This window comes from Bos grunniens, chromosome 11 (genome assembly GCF_055505025.1).
Source record: "Bos grunniens cultivar Pamir isolate PY7600 chromosome 11, Bosgru_T2T1.0, whole genome shotgun sequence".
Lineage (NCBI taxonomy): Eukaryota > Metazoa > Chordata > Mammalia > Artiodactyla > Bovidae > Bos > Bos grunniens.
The window spans coordinates 7,502,807-7,524,305 of record NC_141175.1 but is presented as its reverse complement, the minus strand read 5'-3'; the positions used below and the strand labels follow the sequence as shown (position 1 = coordinate 7,524,305).

At 55.0% G+C, this 21,499-nt stretch overlaps 1 protein-coding gene across 3 annotated transcripts in view; it reads left to right on the top strand.

The window, feature by feature from the left end:
• The window catches only part of USP20 (ubiquitin specific peptidase 20), a 44,606-nt gene extending 23,768 nt beyond the window's left edge, over positions 1 to 20,838 (top strand). For all 3 annotated transcript variants that reach the window (XM_086324518.1, XM_086324520.1, XM_086324519.1), the window contains 17 exons: positions 954 to 1,032; positions 2,858 to 3,305; positions 3,850 to 3,987; positions 4,347 to 4,456; positions 4,737 to 4,909; positions 5,543 to 5,637; positions 12,650 to 12,683; positions 12,846 to 12,891; positions 14,009 to 14,189; positions 14,268 to 14,394; positions 15,139 to 15,308; positions 15,388 to 15,469; positions 16,451 to 16,559; positions 17,402 to 17,504; positions 18,567 to 18,638; positions 19,168 to 19,344; positions 19,495 to 20,838. In XM_086324518.1, coding sequence (XP_086180644.1) covers positions 954 to 1,032; positions 2,858 to 3,305; positions 3,850 to 3,987; positions 4,347 to 4,456; positions 4,737 to 4,909; positions 5,543 to 5,637; positions 12,650 to 12,683; positions 12,846 to 12,891; positions 14,009 to 14,189; positions 14,268 to 14,394; positions 15,139 to 15,308; positions 15,388 to 15,469; positions 16,451 to 16,559; positions 17,402 to 17,504; positions 18,567 to 18,638; positions 19,168 to 19,328 — 2,128 coding nt within the window. In that variant the 3' untranslated portion in view covers positions 19,329 to 19,344; positions 19,495 to 20,838. The remainder of the gene's footprint in view (positions 1 to 953; positions 1,033 to 2,857; positions 3,306 to 3,849; positions 3,988 to 4,346; positions 4,457 to 4,736; positions 4,910 to 5,542; positions 5,638 to 12,649; positions 12,684 to 12,845; positions 12,892 to 14,008; positions 14,190 to 14,267; positions 14,395 to 15,138; positions 15,309 to 15,387; positions 15,470 to 16,450; positions 16,560 to 17,401; positions 17,505 to 18,566; positions 18,639 to 19,167; positions 19,345 to 19,494) is intronic.
• The last annotated feature ends 661 nt before the right edge of the window (positions 20,839 to 21,499 follow it).

Genomic DNA, 21,499 nt, shown 5'->3' with positions numbered 1-21,499 from the left:
CCACGGGCCACACTTTCCCCTGTGTCATGCTTATGGGGGCCCTTCCAGGTACAGGTCACAGCCAACTCTGGCTCGCAAACTGGGGAAACTGAGGTTCAGGGAGATTGAAGCGTCTAGCCCAAGATAACACATCTTGTGAAAGGCGCAGCAAGAACTTGAACCTGGCGTTGACTGCAGCTGGCAGTGCTTCAGAGCGTGTGTGCTGCGGTCTGGAGACACACGGTGACCACTCCTAGGTCTCAGCCACATCTGTGCACATCGAACAAGGTTTCAGAAGTGGTGGCTGACACTGACCAGGGGCTTTAGCTCAGTGTAAAAGGAATTTAAAGACCAGATGCTTGGGGTAGATCCAGGAAAACGTTAACATTGGGAATAAAGTGAGTGCATCGAAATATATTAAATTAAAAGCAGATTATTAAACAGCATGATGCAATACAGCTCCAACTTTAAGCCACGTTCAAGTGTTTACCTGCGTGTAATTTTGTGTCTGCATTGTCCAGGAAACGTCTGGAAATCTTCACGGTCATTATCTCTGCAGGATGCTGCTAGTGTTGATGATTCTTTGCTGTGCTTTCCTGAAATTTTGTATTTTTTTTTCCGAAATTTTCTACTGTTGAATAATGAACATGTATGACTTTTGAAATTAGAAAGCAACAGTAAATATTTCAGAATGAGAACCATTTTAAAGGAGGCATGTCACGGGCTGGCAGGACGTGATGCCATCCTAGTCAAGAGCTGACTAGGCCTGGCTGAGCCATGACTTGATGTTTTCCTTTCCTGACCTTAGAGATGTGCAGACCTGCTGGGTCCCTGGCCGGGCCAGCACCGCCCAACATCGCGGTAAACGCCACACAGAGCCTGATCTGGCCATCATGGTTGTCCAGCTGCCCTCGCAGGCTTGAGTAGCTCAGAGCAGACCACCGCCTGTACTAACGGATTTGGTCTTCCTACAGCCCCAGCTACGTGGTTCCCACCAGCCTGTCCCATGGGATCAAGTTGGTCAACCCAATGTTCCGAGGCTATGCCCAGCAGGTAGGCCATCTGAGCTGCCCCGGGGGACACCCAGGGCTATAAACCAAGACCAGTGTGGAAAAAACCAGAGGTCTGCTTTGCCAGACGGGACTCCTAGACCAGACTTGCTGCCCGAGCCCTTCATGGGTGCAAGGACCTCAGAGCCTCCCAGAACCTGCTGGTGTTCTCCCCACTTGACAGGTTGGGAGACTGAGGTTCAGCAGGCAAGTCCTTGCCCAGTGACCACGTATCAGTTACACAGCTGGTACAAGGCAGAGGGGAGAGTTGACCTCAGGCAGCCTTGATTCTAGGCGCATGCATCTCTGACCACTCACATAGGCCTGTGCTTTCTCCTTCCCCGAACCACGGGCAGAATTTCACTCTTAGTAAACTAGACATTTTGATGGTAAGTTTTTGTAAATCTAGAGAACCCCTCTGGAATCAGTGGTATCTTTCTACAGCATAAAATCATGGACCCACGGTGAAGCAGAATGCAGCCACATGCTGCCCACTGCCCCAAGCTGACCGTTCAGGTCCTACCCCAGATGGGGGTTTCACTGCTGGGCTTGCAGCCGGGGCTGAACCTGTTTGACATTCTGCTGATGAAATCCACCCAGAGCCGGCCCCCTCCCTCAGCTAGAACTGAGAAATCAAGGCCCCTCTCTCCATGTCGGCGACCTGAGGCTTTGGGTGTGCAGCTGGCTCTGGCCACTGCATAGTCGCCACCTTGTGTGGGTGGGACTTGGGCCCTAGGGGCTGCTTCTGACATCCAGGTTGGGGACTGTGAGGGACAGGACTGGACTTTGAACCCAGTGGTCCCACACAGGCACCAGGGGCCCCCAGCTGCCCGCGGCCTGCACCATCATCTTCTGACCTTCTGAAGCACCTCCTGTGTGCACCGTGCCTGCCTGAGCCAGTGGGCAAAGCTGTGCCAGAGGCCTTGCTGCCCTGGCTCCCCCTGGGCTTGCGACCTCATCACAGAGTAGTCAGGGTCACGGCAGCACTGCCAGGATCAGAGGCCCAGCCAGCCTGCAGTGGCAGCTGTGTTCTGCCCACTTCCTGTCCTGGCCACTGAGTCGTGCCCAGGCCTGTGGGACGCCTGTCCCTCCTGCCACAAGTCATTGGAAGGCGTGGGCACCAGGGCTGGCAAAGGGCCAGAGGAGCAGAGAGCACCAGAGATGGGTTAAGATTGTTGGTGGCCTGGCCTGCCGGCTGGCGTTGCTACCCACAAAACTCAGCCGGGTGCTCACATGCATACACCCCCACAGCGTCACCTGTGTCCTACTCAGCTCCGTGCTTACTCTCACTTCCCCTCCTTTTGGGAACAAGGAGACTTTCATGGCTGAACGCTTACATCCGCTGTCTCCCATGCTCAGTCAGAAGCAGGGCTGGAAAGCAGGAGCCTGGAGACGGGCAGACCTGGGTCACCCTGTCCACTCTGCCACTTCAGAGCACGAGACCTGGGAGGGGTCGGCTGGCCACCCAGCCTTTGCGTCCTCCTCAGTAGAAGGGGTGGAGAAGGAAATGGCAACCCTCTCCAGTATTCTTGCCTAGAGGATGCCATGGATAGAGGAGCCTGGTGGGCTGCTGTCCATAGGGTCGCCCAGAGTTGGACACGACTGAAGCGACTTAGCACGCATGCATGCATTGGTGAAGGAAATGGAAACCTACTCCAGTACTCTTGCCTGGAGAATTCCAGGGATGGAGGAGCCTGGTGGGCTGCCATCTACGGGGTCGCACAGAGTCGGATACGACTGAAGCAACTTAGCAGCAGCGGCAGTAGAAGAGGGTCAGGTGGGCCCTTCTGGGGAGGGCTACCCATGCTGAGGCCGCCCTGGAATTCCAGGACACCCAGGAATTCTTGCGCTGCCTGATGGACCAGCTGCACGAGGAACTCAAGGAGCCCGTGGTGGCCACAGCGGCGGCGCTGACCGAGGCGCGGGACTCGGACTCGAGTGACACGGATGAGAAGCGGGAGGGTGACCGGAGCCCCTCAGAGGACGAGTTCCTGTCCTGCGACTCCAGCAGCGACCGCGGCGAGGGCGACGGGCAGGGGCGCAGCGGGGGAGGCTCCCAGGCCGAGGCGGAGCTGCTGATGGCGGATGAGGCGGGCCGCGCCATCTCCGAGAAGGAGCGCATGAAGGACCGCAAGTTCTCGTGGGGCCAGCAGCGCACCAACTCGGAGCAGGTGGACGAGGACGCCGACGTGGACACCGCCATGGCCGCCCTGGAGCAGCAGCCCCCGGAGACGCAGCCCCCCTCCCCGCGGTCCACCAGTCCCTGCCGGACGCCAGGTACCAGCCAGCTGCGGGAGCACCCCGGCCCTGTTGGGCCGCAGCCCTACCCTGGGGGGTTTAGACGGGAAAGAATCTGCCTGCAGTGCAGGAGACCTGGGTTTGATCCATGGATCTGGAAGGTCCCCTTGAGAAGGGAATGGCAACCCACTCCAGTATCCTTGCCTGGAGAGTCCCATGGACAGAGGAGCCTGGTGGGCTACAGTCCATGGGGGTCGCAAAGAGTCGGACACGACTCAGTGACTAACACTAGGGGGCTGCTCTCCCACTAGACCTGGCCTGTAGGTGAGCAGTCAGGTGAATAGCATGTCACTTGGTGAAGGAGTGAGATAGGAGCCTTCCCCGAGTTCAAGCCCCCAGCGGGAATGGGAAGTGTGTGGACACAGGTCCTGTGTAGGGGCTGGGGAGTGGGCTGGGCTCAGGACAGAGGAGACGTGGTGGGTTCAGGCCTTGGTGCCCTTCGGAGGTGCTGGAGGTCTTCCTGACCAGGCTAGGGGCTGGCTCAGCCGCCCAGCACTGTCCCCCTCGCTCCGTCCGCCCCTAGAGCCGGACAACGAGGCGCACATGCGCAGCTCCCGGCCCTGCAGCCCCGTCCACCACCACGAAGGCCACGCCAAGCTGGCCAGCAGCCCTCATCGTGCAAGCCCTGTGAGGATGGGGCCGGCCTATGTGCTCAAGAAAGGTTCGGAGGAGCGGGAAGGTGGAGAGGGGAGGCGGGCAGGGCCTCCCATCCTGGAGCTCGGGCAGGGGGCGGGAGCGGGGCGGGTGGCGGAGGTTGCGCCCCTGGTGGCGATGTTTGGTTCGCGAGCACTTGCTACCAGGGGCTGTGCCAGGCGCCCTTCACGCGGTGTCTCTGAGCCGTCCTAACATGGCTGGGACACGAGTTGTTGCTGGGGGGGATCCCACAGACCCAGGAGGTGGAGTGGGAGCTGGTCACGTGACTCGTACAGGCGTGACCACCCAGCGCCTGCCCCTGGCGCCGGGCAGGCGGGCGGGGCGGGGCCTAGTCCCAGGTCTAGCCCCAGGATGTGGTGCCCCCAGCCCAGGTCCCCGGCAGCCGGCGGCGGAAGGAGCAGAGCTACCGCAGCGTCATCTCGGACATCTTCGACGGCTCCGTCCTCAGCCTCGTGCAGTGTCTCACCTGTGACCGGGTGGGTGCCGCGCGGGGAGGGGAGCGATGCACAGGGCTTCCCACTCAGCTTGGGGCTGGGGCACTGGCTCTCCGCCCGGTACCTCCCGACGCCTGCATCTCTCTAGAGGCAGGCCCTGGTCCTGGGGCTCCCCGTGTCCCAGGACTGGGGAGCTGGCTCTCTGCCACACACCTGTCATCTGGCAGCTGGGGTTTGGGGTCCAGACCTGGGCTCATCTGGGCAGGGCAGAACCCTGGCAGATGGAAAGCCAGGCTGACCTTCAACCTTCCCCCCGTCCCAGGTGTCCACCACGGTGGAGACATTCCAGGACCTGTCACTGCCCATTCCTGGCAAGGAGGACCTGGCCAAACTCCACTCGGCCATCTACCAGAACGTGCCGGCCAAGCCGGGTGCCTGCGGGGACAGCTATGTGGCCCAGGGCTGGCTTGCCTTTATTGTGGAGTATATCCGACGGTGGGTCCACCTCCCTGCCTGCTGGAAGATAACCACCCTTGACCTGGTCTTCCTGGAGCTGGCAGCCTGATGGGCCAACAGACCTTTAACAGCAAAATACCAGCTTTCACAGGGATGAGGGTGTAGTTCGGAAGGGGCTTGAGGCTGAAGGATGCTCGTGAGTTAGCATGTTCTGTGGCCATACTGAGGTGGCCTGGTGTGAGCAGGGCCATAGATTGGAAGGCAGTATGATGGGGAGAGTGACCAGGTGGCAGCTAGAAAGGAGGGCAGTGGCTGAGTGAGGGCCTGGCCCTGCAGGGAGAGCCGGTGGGCTTTCTGGAGCCCCTGTGTGTTCCACGAAGCCTGCTTTACCCTCCTGATGTCAGGAACCTGTGCTCTGCCCTGAAGACAGGCCAGCATGGCCAGGGCCTCTTCACAGACAGGGAAGGCAAGACTCAGGGGGAGGTGACGTCACCCTCGCAAGGACACTGGCTGGTGGTCCCAGGTTTCTGGCTCCAGACCTCAGCTCAGACCATGTGCCAGGCCAGGCTGCCTCTCTGGATCCAAACAGACCTCAGCCCCCCAGGCCCCCCACGTCTTACTCTTGCCAAGACCCTGGCAGCACCCCCCCACACTCGCTTTCTGTCTCTGTAGGTTCGTGGTGTCCTGTACCCCTAGCTGGTTTTGGGGGCCAGTCGTCACCCTGGAAGACTGCCTGGCTGCCTTCTTTGCTGCTGATGAGCTGAAGGGTGAGTGGATCGGGCGGGAATGGGGCTGGGGGGCTGGGTCAGCATACGGTTCAAGGTTCCGGGACGCACTCTCAGCGTCTCACCCCTGCCTGTGGACTGGGTCTGGGACTGCACACTCTGGCAGCCCCACCAGCCTGAAGCTCTTAGGGGTTCCCCTGTTTTCCTTTCTTTACTTATTTGGTGGGCAAATTGGATAGCATTCTTTAATTTTGCGTTTCCTTGATTATTGATAAGCTCAGACATTTAAAAAATGACTGTATTTCCCATTTTGAAACTTCCCGTTCCTGTCCTCTTCCTGCTTTTCTGTTCAGTGATTGGCATTGCGTTAACCTTTGGGAAAACCCCTTTTAATTTTTAAGTGTGGTAAGATATGTATTCCCTTCTGGAGAAGGGAAAGGCTACCCACTCCAGGATTCTGGCCAGAATTTCATGGACTATACAGTCCATGGGGTTGCAAAGAGTCGGACACAAGTGACTTTCACTTAAGACATACATAACATAAAATGTAGCGTTGTGACTACTTTTAAGTGGTCAGTTCAGCGTAGTGTTAACTATATACATACTGTTGCGCACCCAGTCTTCAGAACGTTCTCCTCTTGCGGAGCTAAAACTCTCTGTCCCTTAGATAGCCGTGCCCGGTCTCCCCTTCCACCCGCCCTGGGCAACCACCATCCTACTTTCTGTTTTTCTGAACGTGACTATTCTACTTGCCCCATCCAAGTTGAATCATACAGTGTTTGTCGTTTAGCAACTGGCCTGTGTCTCTTAGCGTAACGTCCCCAGGGTTCATCCATATTATGGCAGGTATAGAATCTCCTTCCTGTTTTAAGGCCGAATAATATTCCATCATTTTGGATAGACCGTGTTTTGTTTATTCATCATCTTGTCAGTGGACCCTTGGCTTGCTTCCACCTTTTGGCTCTTGTGAATAACGCTGTAATGAACAGGGATTCACAGATAACTCTTTGAGACAGTGATTGCATTCCCTTTGGTTATATGCCCATTAGTGGGATTTCTGGGTTATTTGATCATTCTCAAAATTCTGGCTTGCTTGAAATTCTCCAAGCCAGGCTTCAACAGTACGTGAACCGTGAACTTCCACATGTTCAAGCTGGATTTAGAAAAGGCAGAGGAACCAGAGATCAAATTGCCAACATCCGTTGGATCATCAAAAAAGCAAGCGAGTTCCAGAAAAGCACCTATTTCTGCTTTATTGACTATGCCAAAGTCTTTGACTGTGTGGATCACAACAAACTCTAGAAAATTCTTCAAGAGATGGGAATACCAGACCACCTGACCTGCCTCTTGATAAACCTATATGCAGGTCAGGAAGCAACAGTTAGAACTGGACATGGAACAACAGACTAGTTCCAAATAGGAAAAGGGGTACGTCAAGGCTGTATATTGTCACCCTGCTTATTTAACTTATACACAGAGTACATCATGAGAAACGCTGGGCTGGAAGAAGCACAAGCTGGAATCCAGATTGCTGGGAGAAATATCAATAACCTCAGATATGCGGATGACACCACCCTTATGGCAGAAAGTGAAGAGGAACTAAAGAGCCTCTTGAAGGAAAGATAGAAGCATCTGAATGCAGAGTTCCAAAGAATAGCAAGGAGAGATAAGAAAGCCTTCCTCAGCAATCAGTGCAAAGAAATAGAGGAAAACAACAGAATGGGAAAGACTAGAGATCTCTTCAAGAAAATTAGAGATACCAAGGGAACATTTCATGCTAAGATGGGCTTGATAGAGGACGGAAATGGTATGGACCTAACAGAAGCAGAAGATATTAAGAGGTGGCAAGAATACACAGAAGAACTGTACAAAAAAAGATCTTCACGACCCAGATGATCACGATGATGTGATCACTCATCTAGAGCCAGACATCCTGGAATGTGAAGTCAAGTGGGCCTTAGAAAGCATCACTACGAACAAAGCTAGTGGAGGTGATGGAATTCCAGTTGAGCTATTTCAAATCCTGAAAGATGATGCTGTGAAAGTGCTGCACTCAATGTGCCAGCAAATTTGGAAAACTCAGCAGTGGCCACAGGACTGGAAAAGGTCAGTGTTCATTCCAATCCCAAAGAAAGGCAATGCCAAAGAATGCTCAGACTACCACACAATTGCACGCATCTCACACGCTAGTAAAGTAATGCTCAAAATTCTCCAAGCCAGGCTTCAGCAATACGTGAACTGTGAACTTCCAGATGTTCAAGCTGGTTTTAGAAAAGGCAGAGGAACCAGAGATCAAATTGCCAACATCCCCTGGATCATCAAAAAAGCAAGCGAGTTCCAGAAATACATCTACTTCTGCCTTATTGACTATGCCAAAGCCTTTGACTGTGTGAATCACAATAAACTGGAAAATTCTGAAAGAGATGGGAATACCAGACCACCTGACCTGCCTCTTGAGATCTCTGTATGCAGGTCAGGAAGCAACAGTTAGAACTGGACATGGAGCAACGGACTGGTTCCAAATAGGAAAAGGAGTACGTCAAGGCTGTATATTGTCACCCTGCTTATTTAACTTATACACAGAGTACATCATGAGAAACGCTGGGCTGGAAGAAGCACAAGCTGGAATCAAGATTGCTGGGAGAAATATCGATAACCTCAGATATGCGGATGATACCACCCTTATGGCAGAAAGTGAAGAAGAACTAAAGAGCTTCTTGAAGGAAGTAAAAGAGGAGAGTGGAAAAGTTGACTTAAAGTTCAACATTCAGAAAACTAAGTGATGGGACATCTGGTCCCATCACTTCATGGGAAATAGATGGGGAAACAGTGGAAACGGTGTCAGATTTTATTTTGGGGGGCTCCAAAATCACTGCAGATGGTGATTGCAGCCATGAAATTAAAAGATGCTTACTCCTTGGAAGGAAAGTTATGACCAACCTAGATAGCATATTCAAAAGCAGACATATTACTTTGCCAACAAAGGTCCGTCTAGTCAAGGCTATGGTTTTTCCAGTGGTCATGTATGGATGTGAGAGTTGGACTGTGAAGAAAGCTGAGCACCGAAGAATTGATGCTTTTGAACTGTGGTGTTGGAGAAGACTCTTGAGAGTCCCTTGGACTGCAAGGAGATCCAACCAGTCCATTCTAAAGGAGATCAGCCCTGGGTGTTCTTTGGAAGGAATGATGCTAAAGCTGAAACTCCAGTACTTTGGCCACCTCATGCAAAGAGTTGACTCATTGGAAAAGACCCTGATGCTGGGAGAGATTGAGGGCAGGAGGAGAAGGGGACGACAGAGGATGAGATGGCTGGATGGCATCACCGACTCAATGGACACGAGTTTGAGTGAACTTCGGGAGTTGGTGATGGACAGGGAGGCCTGGTGTGCTGTGATTCATGGGGTCGCAAAGAGTCAGACACAACTGAGCAACTGAACTAAACTGATGAAAGTGAAAGAGGAGAGTGAAAAAGTTAGCTTAAAGCTCAACATTCAGAAAACTAAGATCATGGCATCCAGTCCCATCACTTCATGGCAAATAGATATGGAAACAGTGACAGACTTTCTTTTCATGGGCTCCAAAATCAGTGCAGATGGTGACTGCAGCCATGCAATTAAAAGACACTTGCTCCTTGGAAGAAAAGCTATGACCAACCTAGACAACATATTAAAAAATACAGACATTACTTTGTCAACAAGGGTCTGTCTAGTCAAAGCTATGGTTTTTCCGGTAGTCATGTATGGATGTGAGAGTTGGACTATAAAGAAAGCTCAGCAGCAAAGAATTGATGCTTTTGAACTGTGGTGCTGGAGAAGACTCTTGAGAGTCCCTTGGACAGCAAGGAGATCCAACCAGCCCATCCTGAAGGAAATCAGTCCTGAATATTCATTGGAATGACTGATGCTGAAGCTGAAACTCCAATACTTTGGCCACCTGATGGGAAGAACTGACTCATTGGAAAGACCCTGATGCTGGGAAAGATTGAAGGCGGGAGGAGAAGGGGACGACAGGATGAAATGGTTGGATGGCATCACCGACTCGATGGACATGAGTTTGCATAAGCTCCAGAAGTTGGTGATGGTCAGGGAAGCCTGGCATTCCGCAGTCCATGGTGTTGCAAAGAGCTGGACAAGACTGAGTGACTGAACTGAACTGAATGATTGTCCTATTAATAGTTTTATTTTCTTGAGGAACTACTATGCCATCTTCCATAATAACTGTGCTGATTTACATTCCCACTAATAGGGCACAAGGGTTCTCTTTTCTCTACATCCTTGCCAAAAGTTGTATTCTCTTGTCTTTTTTAAAAACCTTTCTGGGATTTCCCTGGTGGTCCAGTGGTTGGGACTCCAGGCTTTCACTGCTGAGGACCTGAGTTCAGTCCCTGGTCGGGAAATTCAGATCCCATAAGCCGTTTGATGTAGCCAAAAATAAATAAGTTTCAAAAATTGAAAAGCTTTCTTTTTGATAATTATTCTAACAGGTGTGGGGTGACACCCCATTGTGGGTTTCATTGGCATTCCATGATGATTAGTCATGTTGAGCATCTTTTATGTACCTGCTGACCATCTGATATCTTCTTTGGAAAAATGCCTATTTAGGTCCTCTGCCCATTTCTAAGTGGTACTCTTTGTGTTTTGCTATTGACCTGCATGAATTCTTTACATATTTTGGATGTTAACCCCTAATATTATATGATTTCTAAAATATTTTCTCCCATCCTGTAGGTCACCTCCTCATTTTGTTGCTTGTTTTTTTTTTTGCTATGCAGAAGCTTTTTAGTTTGATGTAGGCCCACTTGTTTATTTTTGCTTTTTTTGTTTGTGTTTTTGATGTCATAGCCAAAAAAATCACTGCCAAGACCAATGTCCATGAAGTCTTTTCTCTTATGTTTTCTTCCAGAAGTGTTACAGTGTCCGATCTTACATTTAAGTCTTTAACTAATTTCAAGTTTATTTTTGTGAGTGGTGTAAGATGGGGTACAGTTTCATTCTTTTGCATGTGAATATCCAGTTTTCCCACACTGTTTATTGAAAAGATTATCTTTTCCCCGTTGAGTATTTTTGGTGCCCTTGTCAAATGTTAGTTGACCATATATGCACGGGTTTACCTCTGGCCTCTCAATTCTGTTCATGATTCTCTGTGTCTGTTTTTAGGCCAGTACCATACTGTTGTGATAACTGGACTTTTTGCAGTAGAGTTTGAAATCAGGAAATGTGATGCCTCCAGCTTTGTTCTTTCTCAAGATTCTTTTGTTTATTTGGGATCTTTTATAGTTTTATGTGAATTTTAGGATTTTTTTCTATATCTATAACAACGTCATTGGATTGCATTGAATCTGTAGATGGGTTTGGGTAGTATGGACATTTTAATAATATTTATCATTCTGCTCCATGACCATAGGATATCTTTCCATTTATCCGTGTCATTGTGTGGGAACAACTCAGTATTCCTGAGTTGTATCCTACCATTTAACTTGATTTTGACACTTTCTACTTAGAGACAGCCCCAGAGCCCAAGGTTAGAGACTCAGTCCTACAAAACCTCCCCCTCCCCAACTTCAGACGCCAGACACAAGTGCAAGTTGTCACTGGGATTCTGACCAAGTGTCTGCAGAGGGGAGTCCCAGCAGCCCCCTCCTGGGCTTCAATTAGAGCAGCTAGAGCAGCTTGCAGAACCCAGAGAAGCATTTTATTCCTAGATGACTGGTTTATTATTAACATAAAAGGATATGACTTAGGAAGAGCCAGATGGAAGAGGTACATCGGACAGGTCATGTGGGAAGCTGTGCGGCATTTCCTTTCAGATTTTCCATTTCCTCATAATTCAGTCTGGGTAGGTTTTATATTTCTAGGAATTCATCCATTTCTTCTAGGTTATCCAATTTGTTGGTGTATAGTTCATTGATATAAAGTCTCTCATGATCCTTTATATTTCTACAGTGTTGGTTGTATGTCTCTTCTTTCATTTATAATTTTGTTTGAGTCCTGTCTCTTTTTTGTTGCTTAAACTGGCTAAAGATTTGTTAATTTTTTCTTTTTGGAAAAAAAAAAGTTTCATTGGTTTTTTTCCCTATTGTCTTTCTAGTTTGTTTCATTTATTTCTGCTTTAATATTTATGATCCCCTTTCTCCTGCTAACTTTGGGTTTAGTTTGTTCTTTTTCTGATTCCTTAAGGTGTAAAACAGATTGTTTGGGAACGTTCTTTTTTGCTTACTGTAGGTATTTGTTGCTCTAAAGTTGCCTCTCAGAGTTGTTTTTGTTGCCTCCCATAAGTGCTAGCGTGCTGTATCTTCATTTCTGTCCCAGAATACTTTTTGATTTCCTTTTGATTTCCTCTTTGACCCATCAGTTCAGGAATGTGTTGTTTAATTTCCACGTATTTGTGAGTTTTTTAGGTTTCCTCCTGTTACCGGTTTCTAGCTTCATACCGTTGTGGTGGGAAAAGATATTAGACGTGATTTTGGCCTTCTTAAATACGTTGGGGTTTTTACTTTGTGAGCCAACATATGATCTCTTCTGGAGAGTGTCTGTGTGCATGTCTGAAGGACGGGTGTTCTGGTGCTGGTGGATGGAATGTTCTGTGTGTGCCTGTTAGGTCCATTTGGTCTTTAGTGTTATTCATGTCTGCTGTTCCTTTATTAATTTTCTGTCTGGATGGTCTGTCAAAGTTTCCAGCTGTTACTGAATTGCTGTGTATCTCTCCCTTCAGTCGTGCCTTCAGTATTCAGGTGCTCCCGTGTTGCCCGCAGTTGTTACATCTTCCTGATGAACGCACCCCTTTATCACTTATAGTGACCCTCTTTGTCTCTTGTAACTGATTTTGGCTGAAAGTATTTTATCTGAGATAAGTACAGCCACTCCTGCTCTCTCTTGGTTACCACTGCACAGAATATTTTTTTCCATCCCTTCACTTTCAACCTCTGTGTGTCCTTGAAGATAAAACAGAGATCTCGTGTAGGCAGCATGGTCTGGTTCTACTTCTGAGTCATCATGTGTCCTTCTCCACCATGTCGCATCCTTTCTAACCTTGGTCTCTTTATTTTACTGCCCAGGTGACAACATGTACAGCTGTGAACGGTGTAAAAAGTAAGTGTGTGCATTCTGGAGGCTTCTCCTCGACTTCCTGTCTCTATCTTCCCCCTGGCCTTCCCCAGGGAACTCAGCCTCACAGAGTGCCTGGGGTGGGAGGGGCACTCGCCTACCCCGGCCCCTCTCCAGATGCTCACGTCTCCTGCTCTCTCCTCCCAGGCTGCGCAACGGGGTGAAGTACTGTAAGGTCTTGCGGTTGCCGGAGGTGAGTGGGCAGCTCCCCGCCCCTCTGCCTGCTGGTCCTTGTCCACCGCGTGCACAGTGCTGTGCAGGGCAGTGGCTGACCCCCTCCCAGACTCAGGAGACCCGTGGAGATTCTGCTGCTGAGTCTTGAGAGACCCCCCCCGTACCCCCCACCCCGGGAGGGTCTGGCCGATGCCAGGGAGGCTCGTTGTTCAGTGTGTAACGCAGAGCCCAGTTCTTTCATCCCTCAGCACGCCTTGTGAGGGCAGGAGCAGGTGTGGGGCCACCGAGCTCACCCTCTGGGGTGAGCCCGAGGCAGGGCTGCTGGCAAGGCCTTTCTGAGGAAGTGGCGTCTGAGCCGGGCCTGCGGTCGTAGGCAGGTGTTGGCCTGGTGGAGCGAGACGAGGGGAGGAACCGGTGGGGGAAACCCTGAGGCAGAAACAGGCCTGGCCGAGGCTTGTGGCTGCGACGAGAGGTGTGCGTGGCCTAAGGCACACGTGCCGAGCTTGGCTCAGCCGGTCTGGGGGGAGCCTTTGTGGAGAAGCCTTCTACAAGTTGGCACCCACAGAGCTGGTGGTTAGAGTTCTTTGGGGGGTCAGTGTGATGGGCCAGTGACAGCTTCTTGTCCAGACCAGCCGAGTGTTCGAGAACAGCCCATCCCAGCGGCCAGGCCTGGTGGTGCAGCTCAGTCACACCTACCTTCTCTAGGGACTGGAAGCTGGCCTGGGCCCACTCCCATCCATGGTTCTTTTTTTAATGGCTCTAATAAAGGCTGTTAATCTAAAATACAACCAAATTACAAGTAGTCAATAAGGATTTTCCATCCTTGAAAATGTGTATTGAACAAAGGGAGGCTGCTCAGACACCCAGGGGGTGCCCAGCTAGGGTGGGCAGCATACCCCCAGGCGTGGTTCTTTGAGGTGTTCACACGGAGTCAAGGGCCGGACCATTGGCTCCGGGCCTCTGCGAGGCTGTAAGCACTTTCTTGTAGTCACCTGGGCTGCAGGGCCTGAGTGGGTCACACAGTGGGCTGGGGGGGCAGTTCCCGGAGCCCTGACTTGAGGCCTCCATCAGGTGCTGGGGGTCACGGGGCCCTGGCCAGACCACGAGTGATCGGCACCTCTACCCACCTCCCCCAGATCCTGTGCATTCACCTGAAGCGCTTTAGGCACGAGGTCATGTACTCTTTCAAGATCAGCAGCCACGTATCCTTCCCCCTCGAGGGCCTTGACCTGCGCCCCTTCCTCGCCAAGGAGTGCACGTCCCAGATCACCACCTATGACCTCCTCTCGGTCATCTGCCACCACGGCACGGCAGGCAGTGAGTCTGCGCCCGCCCCTGCCCCGACCCCGCCCAGTCCCCCGGGGGCTCCGTCACCGCCTGCATCTCCCGCCGCAGGTGGCCACTACATTGCCTACTGCCAGAACGTGATCAACGGGCAGTGGTATGAGTTCGACGACCAGTACGTCACCGAGGTCCACGAGACGGTGGTGCAGAACGCGGAGGCCTACGTGCTCTTCTACAGGTGCGGTTCTGCCAGCGCGCCGGGGCCCTGCCCAGCAACCCGCGAGCCTAGCGTTCCGCGCCACCTCCACGGGACTTCACCCGGGTGCAGAGGGGCGCCTGAGAGGGCTTTAGGCCAGGGAAGAGTGATGATTGGGGGTTTTAGAAAGAGCCTGCTGCTCTGACTGCTGTTGGAAAAGCAGGAAACCCACGTAGTTGAGTTGGGTTTTCTGCAGTGGTCCTGGTGGGAGGTGATGACGCTGGAATTCTGGCAGGGGTGGTGGGGCCTATGAGATGTGGAGGATGCTGAGATGGGAGGATGCTGAGATATGGAGGGGTGCTAAAATGCGAGGGTGCTGAGATGAGGGCACTGAGATGAGGAAGGTGCTGAGATGAGGGGTGCTGAGATGAGGAGGGTGCTGAGATGCAGAAGGGTCCTGAGATACGGAGGGGTGCTGAGACGTGCAGGGTGCTGAGATAGGGAGGGGTGCTGAGATGAGGAGGGTGCTGAGATGAGGGGTGCTGAGGTAGGGAGGGGTGCTGAGATGAAGAGGGTGCTGAGATGAAGGGTGCTGAGATGGGAGGATGCTGAGATATGGAGGGGTGCTAAAATGAGAGGGTGCTGAGATGAGGGGTGCTGAAATGAGGGTGCTGAGATGAGGAGGGTGCTGAGATGTGGAGGGGTGCTGAGGGGCCTGAGACGTGGGGCTTCCTGCACGGGGCGTGGCTCCCACCCCTGACCCGCCCCCGTGCCGCCCTGCCCCAGGAAGAGCAGCGAGGAAGCTGTGCGGGAGCGGCAGCAGGTGGTGTCCCTGGCCGCCATGCGGGAGCCCAGCCTGCTGCGGTTCTACGTGTCCCGGGAATGGCTCAACAAGTTTAACACCTTCGCGGAGCCAGGGCCCATCACCAACCACACGTTCCTCTGCTCCCACGGAGGTGAGGCCACCTTCCTGTGCGGGGGGCGGGGCGGGGGAGGGCTGGCAGGTCCAGCTCCTCTGTGTACCTTCCTCCTCAGGGATCCCGCCCAACAAATATCACTACATCGATGACCTGGTGGTGATCCTGCCGCAGAATGTGTGGGAGCACCTCTACAGCAGGTACGGCGCCCGCAGCATCCTCTTCTGTCAAGGAGGGCCTGGGAGGGGTGCCTCCTTGACCCCACGCTGCCCTCACCCCGGTAGCAGAGCAGCACAGAAGCAGTTTGGGAGTGGCTCCCCCTTGCAGCCGTGTCTGCCTGGGGCATCCAGCCAGACCCTCGCAGTCACAGGGGACAGAAACCTGGCCAGAGAGAGCATGCGGTCCCCTCGCAGTCCATTGTGGGGCTGCCGGCTGGTAGATGTCTCTCCCCACCCCATGCCTCACTTGGGGCCATGAGTGCCTGCTGCCTGAGGCCCTCCAGGTTCAAGTCCCTCAAGAGCCTGTGGATCTCTCATGGAGGGGTGAGCCCCTGCCCAGACTCAGGTCACTCTGCACCCAGCAGGCGGGCTGTGCCATGTCATCGGGGTGATATCATAGTATGGGGAGGAAGAGGCTGGGGAATCCCTGCTGCCCCAACTCCTTGGACTGGCTCGGCCCCACCCACTGGCAGGTCAGGCGTGGCCTGTGCCCTGATGGATGGGTTAGAACCCCGTGAGAGCATCCCCAGGCCCAGTGTAGACCACCCCTGCGCCCCCAACCTGCCTGCAGAAGGACCTGCAGCCTTCCTTCAGCGTTGTCCTCAGAGTCAGGTCAGGTGAGCTTCGGCCACCACGGCCGCTGCCCAGTGGCCAGGACGGGAAGCCAGAGTGTTGAATGGTCCTCGTGACCATGAAGCACATATTTGTGACGCCCCTGCCCTGGGGCAGGCGCTCTCCTGGATGCTCCGGGCCCTCAGGTGCGCGGGCAGCCCCGCCAGTCAAGTGGGGAAGGTGAGCTGAGCCAACAGGCCGTGCGCAGGGAGCCCAGGGAGCCTGAGGGCTGGGCCAGGGCGGCACTAGGAGACCTCACTTTCTGGCAGGTTCTGCTGCCTCCCCCGGCGGAGCCCTCCCCTCAGGACTCGTGTGTGTGTGTGTCTCTCTCTCCCGCCCACCCGGGTGCAGGTTTGGGGGCGGCCCCGCTGTGAACCATCTGTACGTGTGCTCCATCTGCCAGGTGGAGATCGAGGCTCTGGCCAAGCGCAGGCGGGTGGAGATCGACACCTTCATCAAGGTGCGAGGGGCGGGGAGCCCAGGGCAGGCAGGCTCAGGTGGGAGCCTAGTTCTGTAGGAGACCAGAGGGCCAGAGGCCAGGCCAGATGGTGAAGGGGGTCACCGGAGGGAAGGGTCAGGTTTAGTAAATTCAGGTGCCTCCGCTCAGGGGACTCCACGCAGCTGTTAAAGGGATGGGTGCTGCCCTTTGGGGCTGGATAGTCCTTTATTGGGCTGGTTGTAGGATGTTTAGCAACATTCCGACCTCTGCCCACTTGATGCCAGTGACAGCAAAAATTACCTCCAGACCTGGGCAGGTGTTCCCCCGGGGAACCACTGGGCTCTGTGAACTGACAACGGAAGGGTGCATTGAATGAAAACACCAAGTTGCAAGATGGGACCCAGTATGATCCGGTTTGGGAGAAAAAGACTCCTGCGGGGGCCACCGGGGTATGTGAGAACCGAGACCCCAGGTGCTGCTCACAGGGGTGGGACCCAGGGTGCCTCCATCATTCAGCAGTCCAGGGTTGGACGTTAGACACCTGGCTTCGTCGCTGTTAAAAAATAATATGTCAGGCTAGTTAAGGAGTGAGCAGGGGACCAGGTTCAGTTCAGTGCAGGGGGAACAGCATCTGCCATGCGATCTCAACTGGGTTTTTACAAAGTCATTAACAAGAGATTCACCCAAGTGTTAGCAACAGTCCTCAGAGTGATGGGAGCATGGAGGAGAGGGTTCTTTTCTTTGAACTCGTCTGGCAGTTCTAAACTTTCTCTGGGTGTCCGGTGTTTCGTGAGAGTCCAGTGTGGGGCCCGAGAGGGGCTGGATGTTCTCACTGACCCTCCCCTCGGCTCCACCCCGCCCAGCTGAACAAGGCGTTCCAGGCCGAGGAGTCGCCCAGCGTCATCTACTGTATCAGCATGCAGTGGTTCCGAGAGTGGGAGGCCTTCGTCAAGGGCAAGGACAACGGTGAGTCAGGGGGACCTGGCTCATGCCCGCCGCACCCCGTGCTGGCAGGGACTTGGGGCTTGCCCACCTCCCGGGAGTGTCCCAGGAGGTGTGGGCTGGGGTGCCCGGATCTGAGCCCGCCCAGCAGGTTTTTGGTGCCACCCTTTCCAGCGCTCACCCTCTGCACAGAGCACGGGTGTTCTCCCCGCCCCGGTCGGGCCTTCTGGTTGCAGCAGGACAGGAGCTATCTCGTGCTGCCCGTTCCGTTCCTGCCCCTCTGCCCTGTGGTGACCAGGGTGACTGCCCTTCCTCCTGCCAGGCCCTTTCCTCTGGGGACTCCGTGGCCCTAGATAGATGTTAGTTGTTCGATGCCTTCAGACTCTTAGGACTTGGATGCTGTTATTCTCCGCTCACAGAGGTGGAGACAGCAGGGCCGTTCATTGAGACCCTGGGCTCGCTCACCTGCACGTGGCTCTCTCCCTACCCCTTGAGTCCCACACTCGGCTCCCAGACCAGGGTTTAGAGCCCAGCGGGGCCAGCAGAGCCCGGAGCCTCTGAATGTTCATTTCACCCTTTCGAGCACAAGCGCTGGACAGGACGTGGGGAAAGGAGGCGGGTCTCACTGCCATCCACACACCCCCTCCCCGCCTGTAGCGGCTTCAATTGATCAGGAACCCGGCTCCAGAGTCACAGCCCCATCTCGGGCCAGACTCTCAGATGAGGGCAGGGTCCAGCTGACACTGGATGTCCACCTCCCCACGACCGCCTCTGCCCCAAGCTAGGGTCTGAAACTGGGGCTGGTGTCCTCAGGATGCCCCTCTGCCGGGTTCAGGGACACCATGAGTGCCTCCAGCCTTTAGACTCATGTAGATGAGCCTTTGGAGCCCTGGGTGCCTCACCCCGTAAGACCTTGACCCTGACTCCTGGGGCCCAGCACCACCTCTCCAGGGTCACAGGTATGATCTCACACCTGGAGAGCAGCTCTCATCTGCTGAGGGCTGGAGGCTGCCAGTGGCTGGGGACTGGGTTTCTGCCCACTGCTGCAGAGGCCCAGAGGTCCTGAGCCCGAGCTGTCTGTTTCAGAGCCCCCGGGGCCCATTGACAACAGCAGGATCGCACAGGTCAAAGGAAGCGGCCACATCCAGCTGAAGCCGGGTGAGGCTCAGCCCTACCCTGCCCCCTCCCAGCCGGCCAGGCTCCCCTCCTGGCTCCTGGGAGCCCCCTCTTGCCACTTCCTGGCTTCCAGGTCCTCCCAGGAGCCCCCTTGCCCCCTGAGTCAGGCTGCGACATCCACCCAAGTCCAGGCCTGGGCCTTGAGCAGAGCGATCGAGGTGCTTAGCCTCTGCGTGGGTGCCCCAGCCCCTCTGTTCCCTACCCACGCCCTCTCCCCACTCTGCCACCTCACCTGCCGTCCTTTTTGCATGACCCCCACCCCAGGAAATGAGGGGCTGCAGCCACAGATGTGCCCTCTGGGGGTCCTCAGGGGAGGGGCTTGCCCCTGGAGAACCCCAAGATTCCCATTTACAGCTTGGCACAGAAGCCCATGATTGTCCTCCCTGCCCCCCCGCCACCTCCTTGGGGCCTGGCGCTCCCAGAGCCCCCCTCTCAGAGCCCCCATACTGCCAAGGTGGTGGCTCCAGCAAGGGCAAGCCCAGCCTGAGCGGCAGCCCCTCGGACCCTGCAGGAGCTGACTATGGGCAGATCTCCGAGGAGACCTGGGTGTACCTGAACAACCTCTATGGCGGCGGCCCCGAGATTGCCATCCGCCAGAGCGTGGCTCAGCTCCCGGACCCGGAGAGCTTGCACGGTGAACAGAAGATCGAAGCCGAGACCCGGGCCTTGTGACTCGGTGGGCCAGTCTGTAAGTCCCCTCCTCCCTGGCAGAGACCCTCCCATGTCTCTCAAGCATTGGGGAGTGCCCTGCGCACACAACCCCCCCACCCCTGCACCCCCTCCCTGAGGCTGCTCAGAAGAAGGACCTTCTCGAGGGATGACCCAGCTGTCCCCACAGGCCCCCGCCTTTGCCCTCCGCCCCGTGGAGGGTGTCTGTCCCCAGAAGAGAGGCTGGCCGCTCTGGAAACCCAGATGTGTAAAGAGGCAGAAGAGTTATTTTGGTTCACAGTGAGTAACACCGCAGCTCGGAAATACATCCCTTTCAGGCTTGTTTAAATGACCACGGCTCCGCGACGTTAACTCGGGTCCCTGCCGTTGTGTCGTCGCTGTCACCGAACCTGCCCTCTTGCTGGCTCGGGCCCAGCCGTGGTCCCTGGAACCCTCAAGTTGGGGGCTGCGGCCTTGGGATGGGGGGTCGCAGGGGGGCTGCTGTTTCCCAGGCGTTGCCCACCGGTGCCTGGTCCAGCTGCGGGTCAGAGCCCCGAGCAGGGTGCCGCACACCGGCCCTGAGGATGCCGCCCCCGCGGGTCCCCGTGCCAATTCCTGCTGAGGCCCTGCTTCGCCCCACACCTGGTCGGTCATCACAGAAGTCTCCAGAATCCTGCTCGCAGCGTTTCTCCTGCAGACTTAACAACTCTGGACGCATTGGCAGTTGGGACCCAGGGGCGGGCTTGGTGTTCTGTTCGGGGGGACGGTTTCCAGAGGCAGCTGGTCCCCTCTCACTCTGCCTTGCCCTGCCCCGGGCATCACTGGTCACTTGCCCCTGCCAGGGACCCAGGTGGTGCAGCAGGAATCCCTCATATTCCTGTGTCTGCTGTTAATGCAGCTTCCGTAGCGGGGGCGCTGACATTTCTCCCCAGCACTGAGCCATGCAGAGCCCCTGGCCCGGGGAGGGGAGTGCCTGGACCAGCTCACATGGGTGGGTCCCAGAAGGGTGTCTTGTAGATGCTGAGTGAGGCCACCGCCGGGGTGCTGGGACCCCTGAGCACAGCAAGGTGACACAGAAGCCCCTGGACAAAAGAGCCAGGTGGAGAGGCCCACCTCCTTGGGGCCAGAGTGAATGAGGGGCAGGGAAGGGGTCCTGGGACCAAAGCCCCCCAACTGCTGTGCCCTCAGTCTCCGTAGAAGAGATGCCCATGGAACGTGGCGGCCGGTGGCCCTGGCAGGGCCCCCGAAGCTCTCACAGTGTGTCACTTCTATGATCTCGTTGCACCCGGATCTGGTTCCTTCCCCACTGAGGCAGCCGAGATCAAAGAACAGGCTGCTGCTGGAATCTCTGGACATTTGCCGCAGCCCTTGGGAAGTCGGCGCCGCCGCCAGCAGTCACCCCGCCCTGCAGATCCTGGCAGCCGCCCGCTGCCCCATTTTGTGACATGGACTCCGCTGTGCAGGTTGTACTCGCCCCACGTCTGCGTCTAGCGTGAGCTCAGAGCATCCCAGTAAACACATGCCATGCCCCACAGTCCTTGCCCGCGTCTCTGCATCCGCCGCACTTAATTCTGTTCCTGGGTGGGGAGGAGGCGAGGGAACCTGGCTGCCGTGGGGGAGGGCCGTGGAACCACCGTGATAAACGTGACAAGTGACCAGATGTGGCAGGGGGCTCTGCACGGCTCCCCAAGAGGCTGCAGGAGCGGAAGAGGAGACCGCATCGCTTTCAGCCCGTGTTGGCCTCTGTCCTTCCTTTCCTGGGACCCACCCCAGCCCCAGAGAAGGGGGTCCGGTTGTGGTCGGGGCTTGAGGCCCCCATCGCCCACAGATCTCTCTTCTCTGCAGCACGGACCCCTCGGAGCAGTTGAGAAGCAGGGGTTCTTGCTGGACCCTTCGAGGGCGGCAAAGCCTGGGCGGGGGGGCGGGGGCACCATCTCCTCCCCAGCGGCTGACCTTGGCACCTCTGTCATGGCATTGTGGTTGCCCGTGTCTGGCACCCAGGGCTCCCTGACACTTAAGTGACGCTAGTGTTTTACAGCCTCTGCGGTTTGAGTTGGTTTTGTTTATGCTTTGGGGGTTTGGAGGGGAGAGAAGAGCTTGAGATTTTATGTATGACTTGAAACATTTACTTGCGAAATCCCATCAGACGCAGATCTGCAGAAACATCAAGAGAGTGATAAAAGGGGCAACAGATA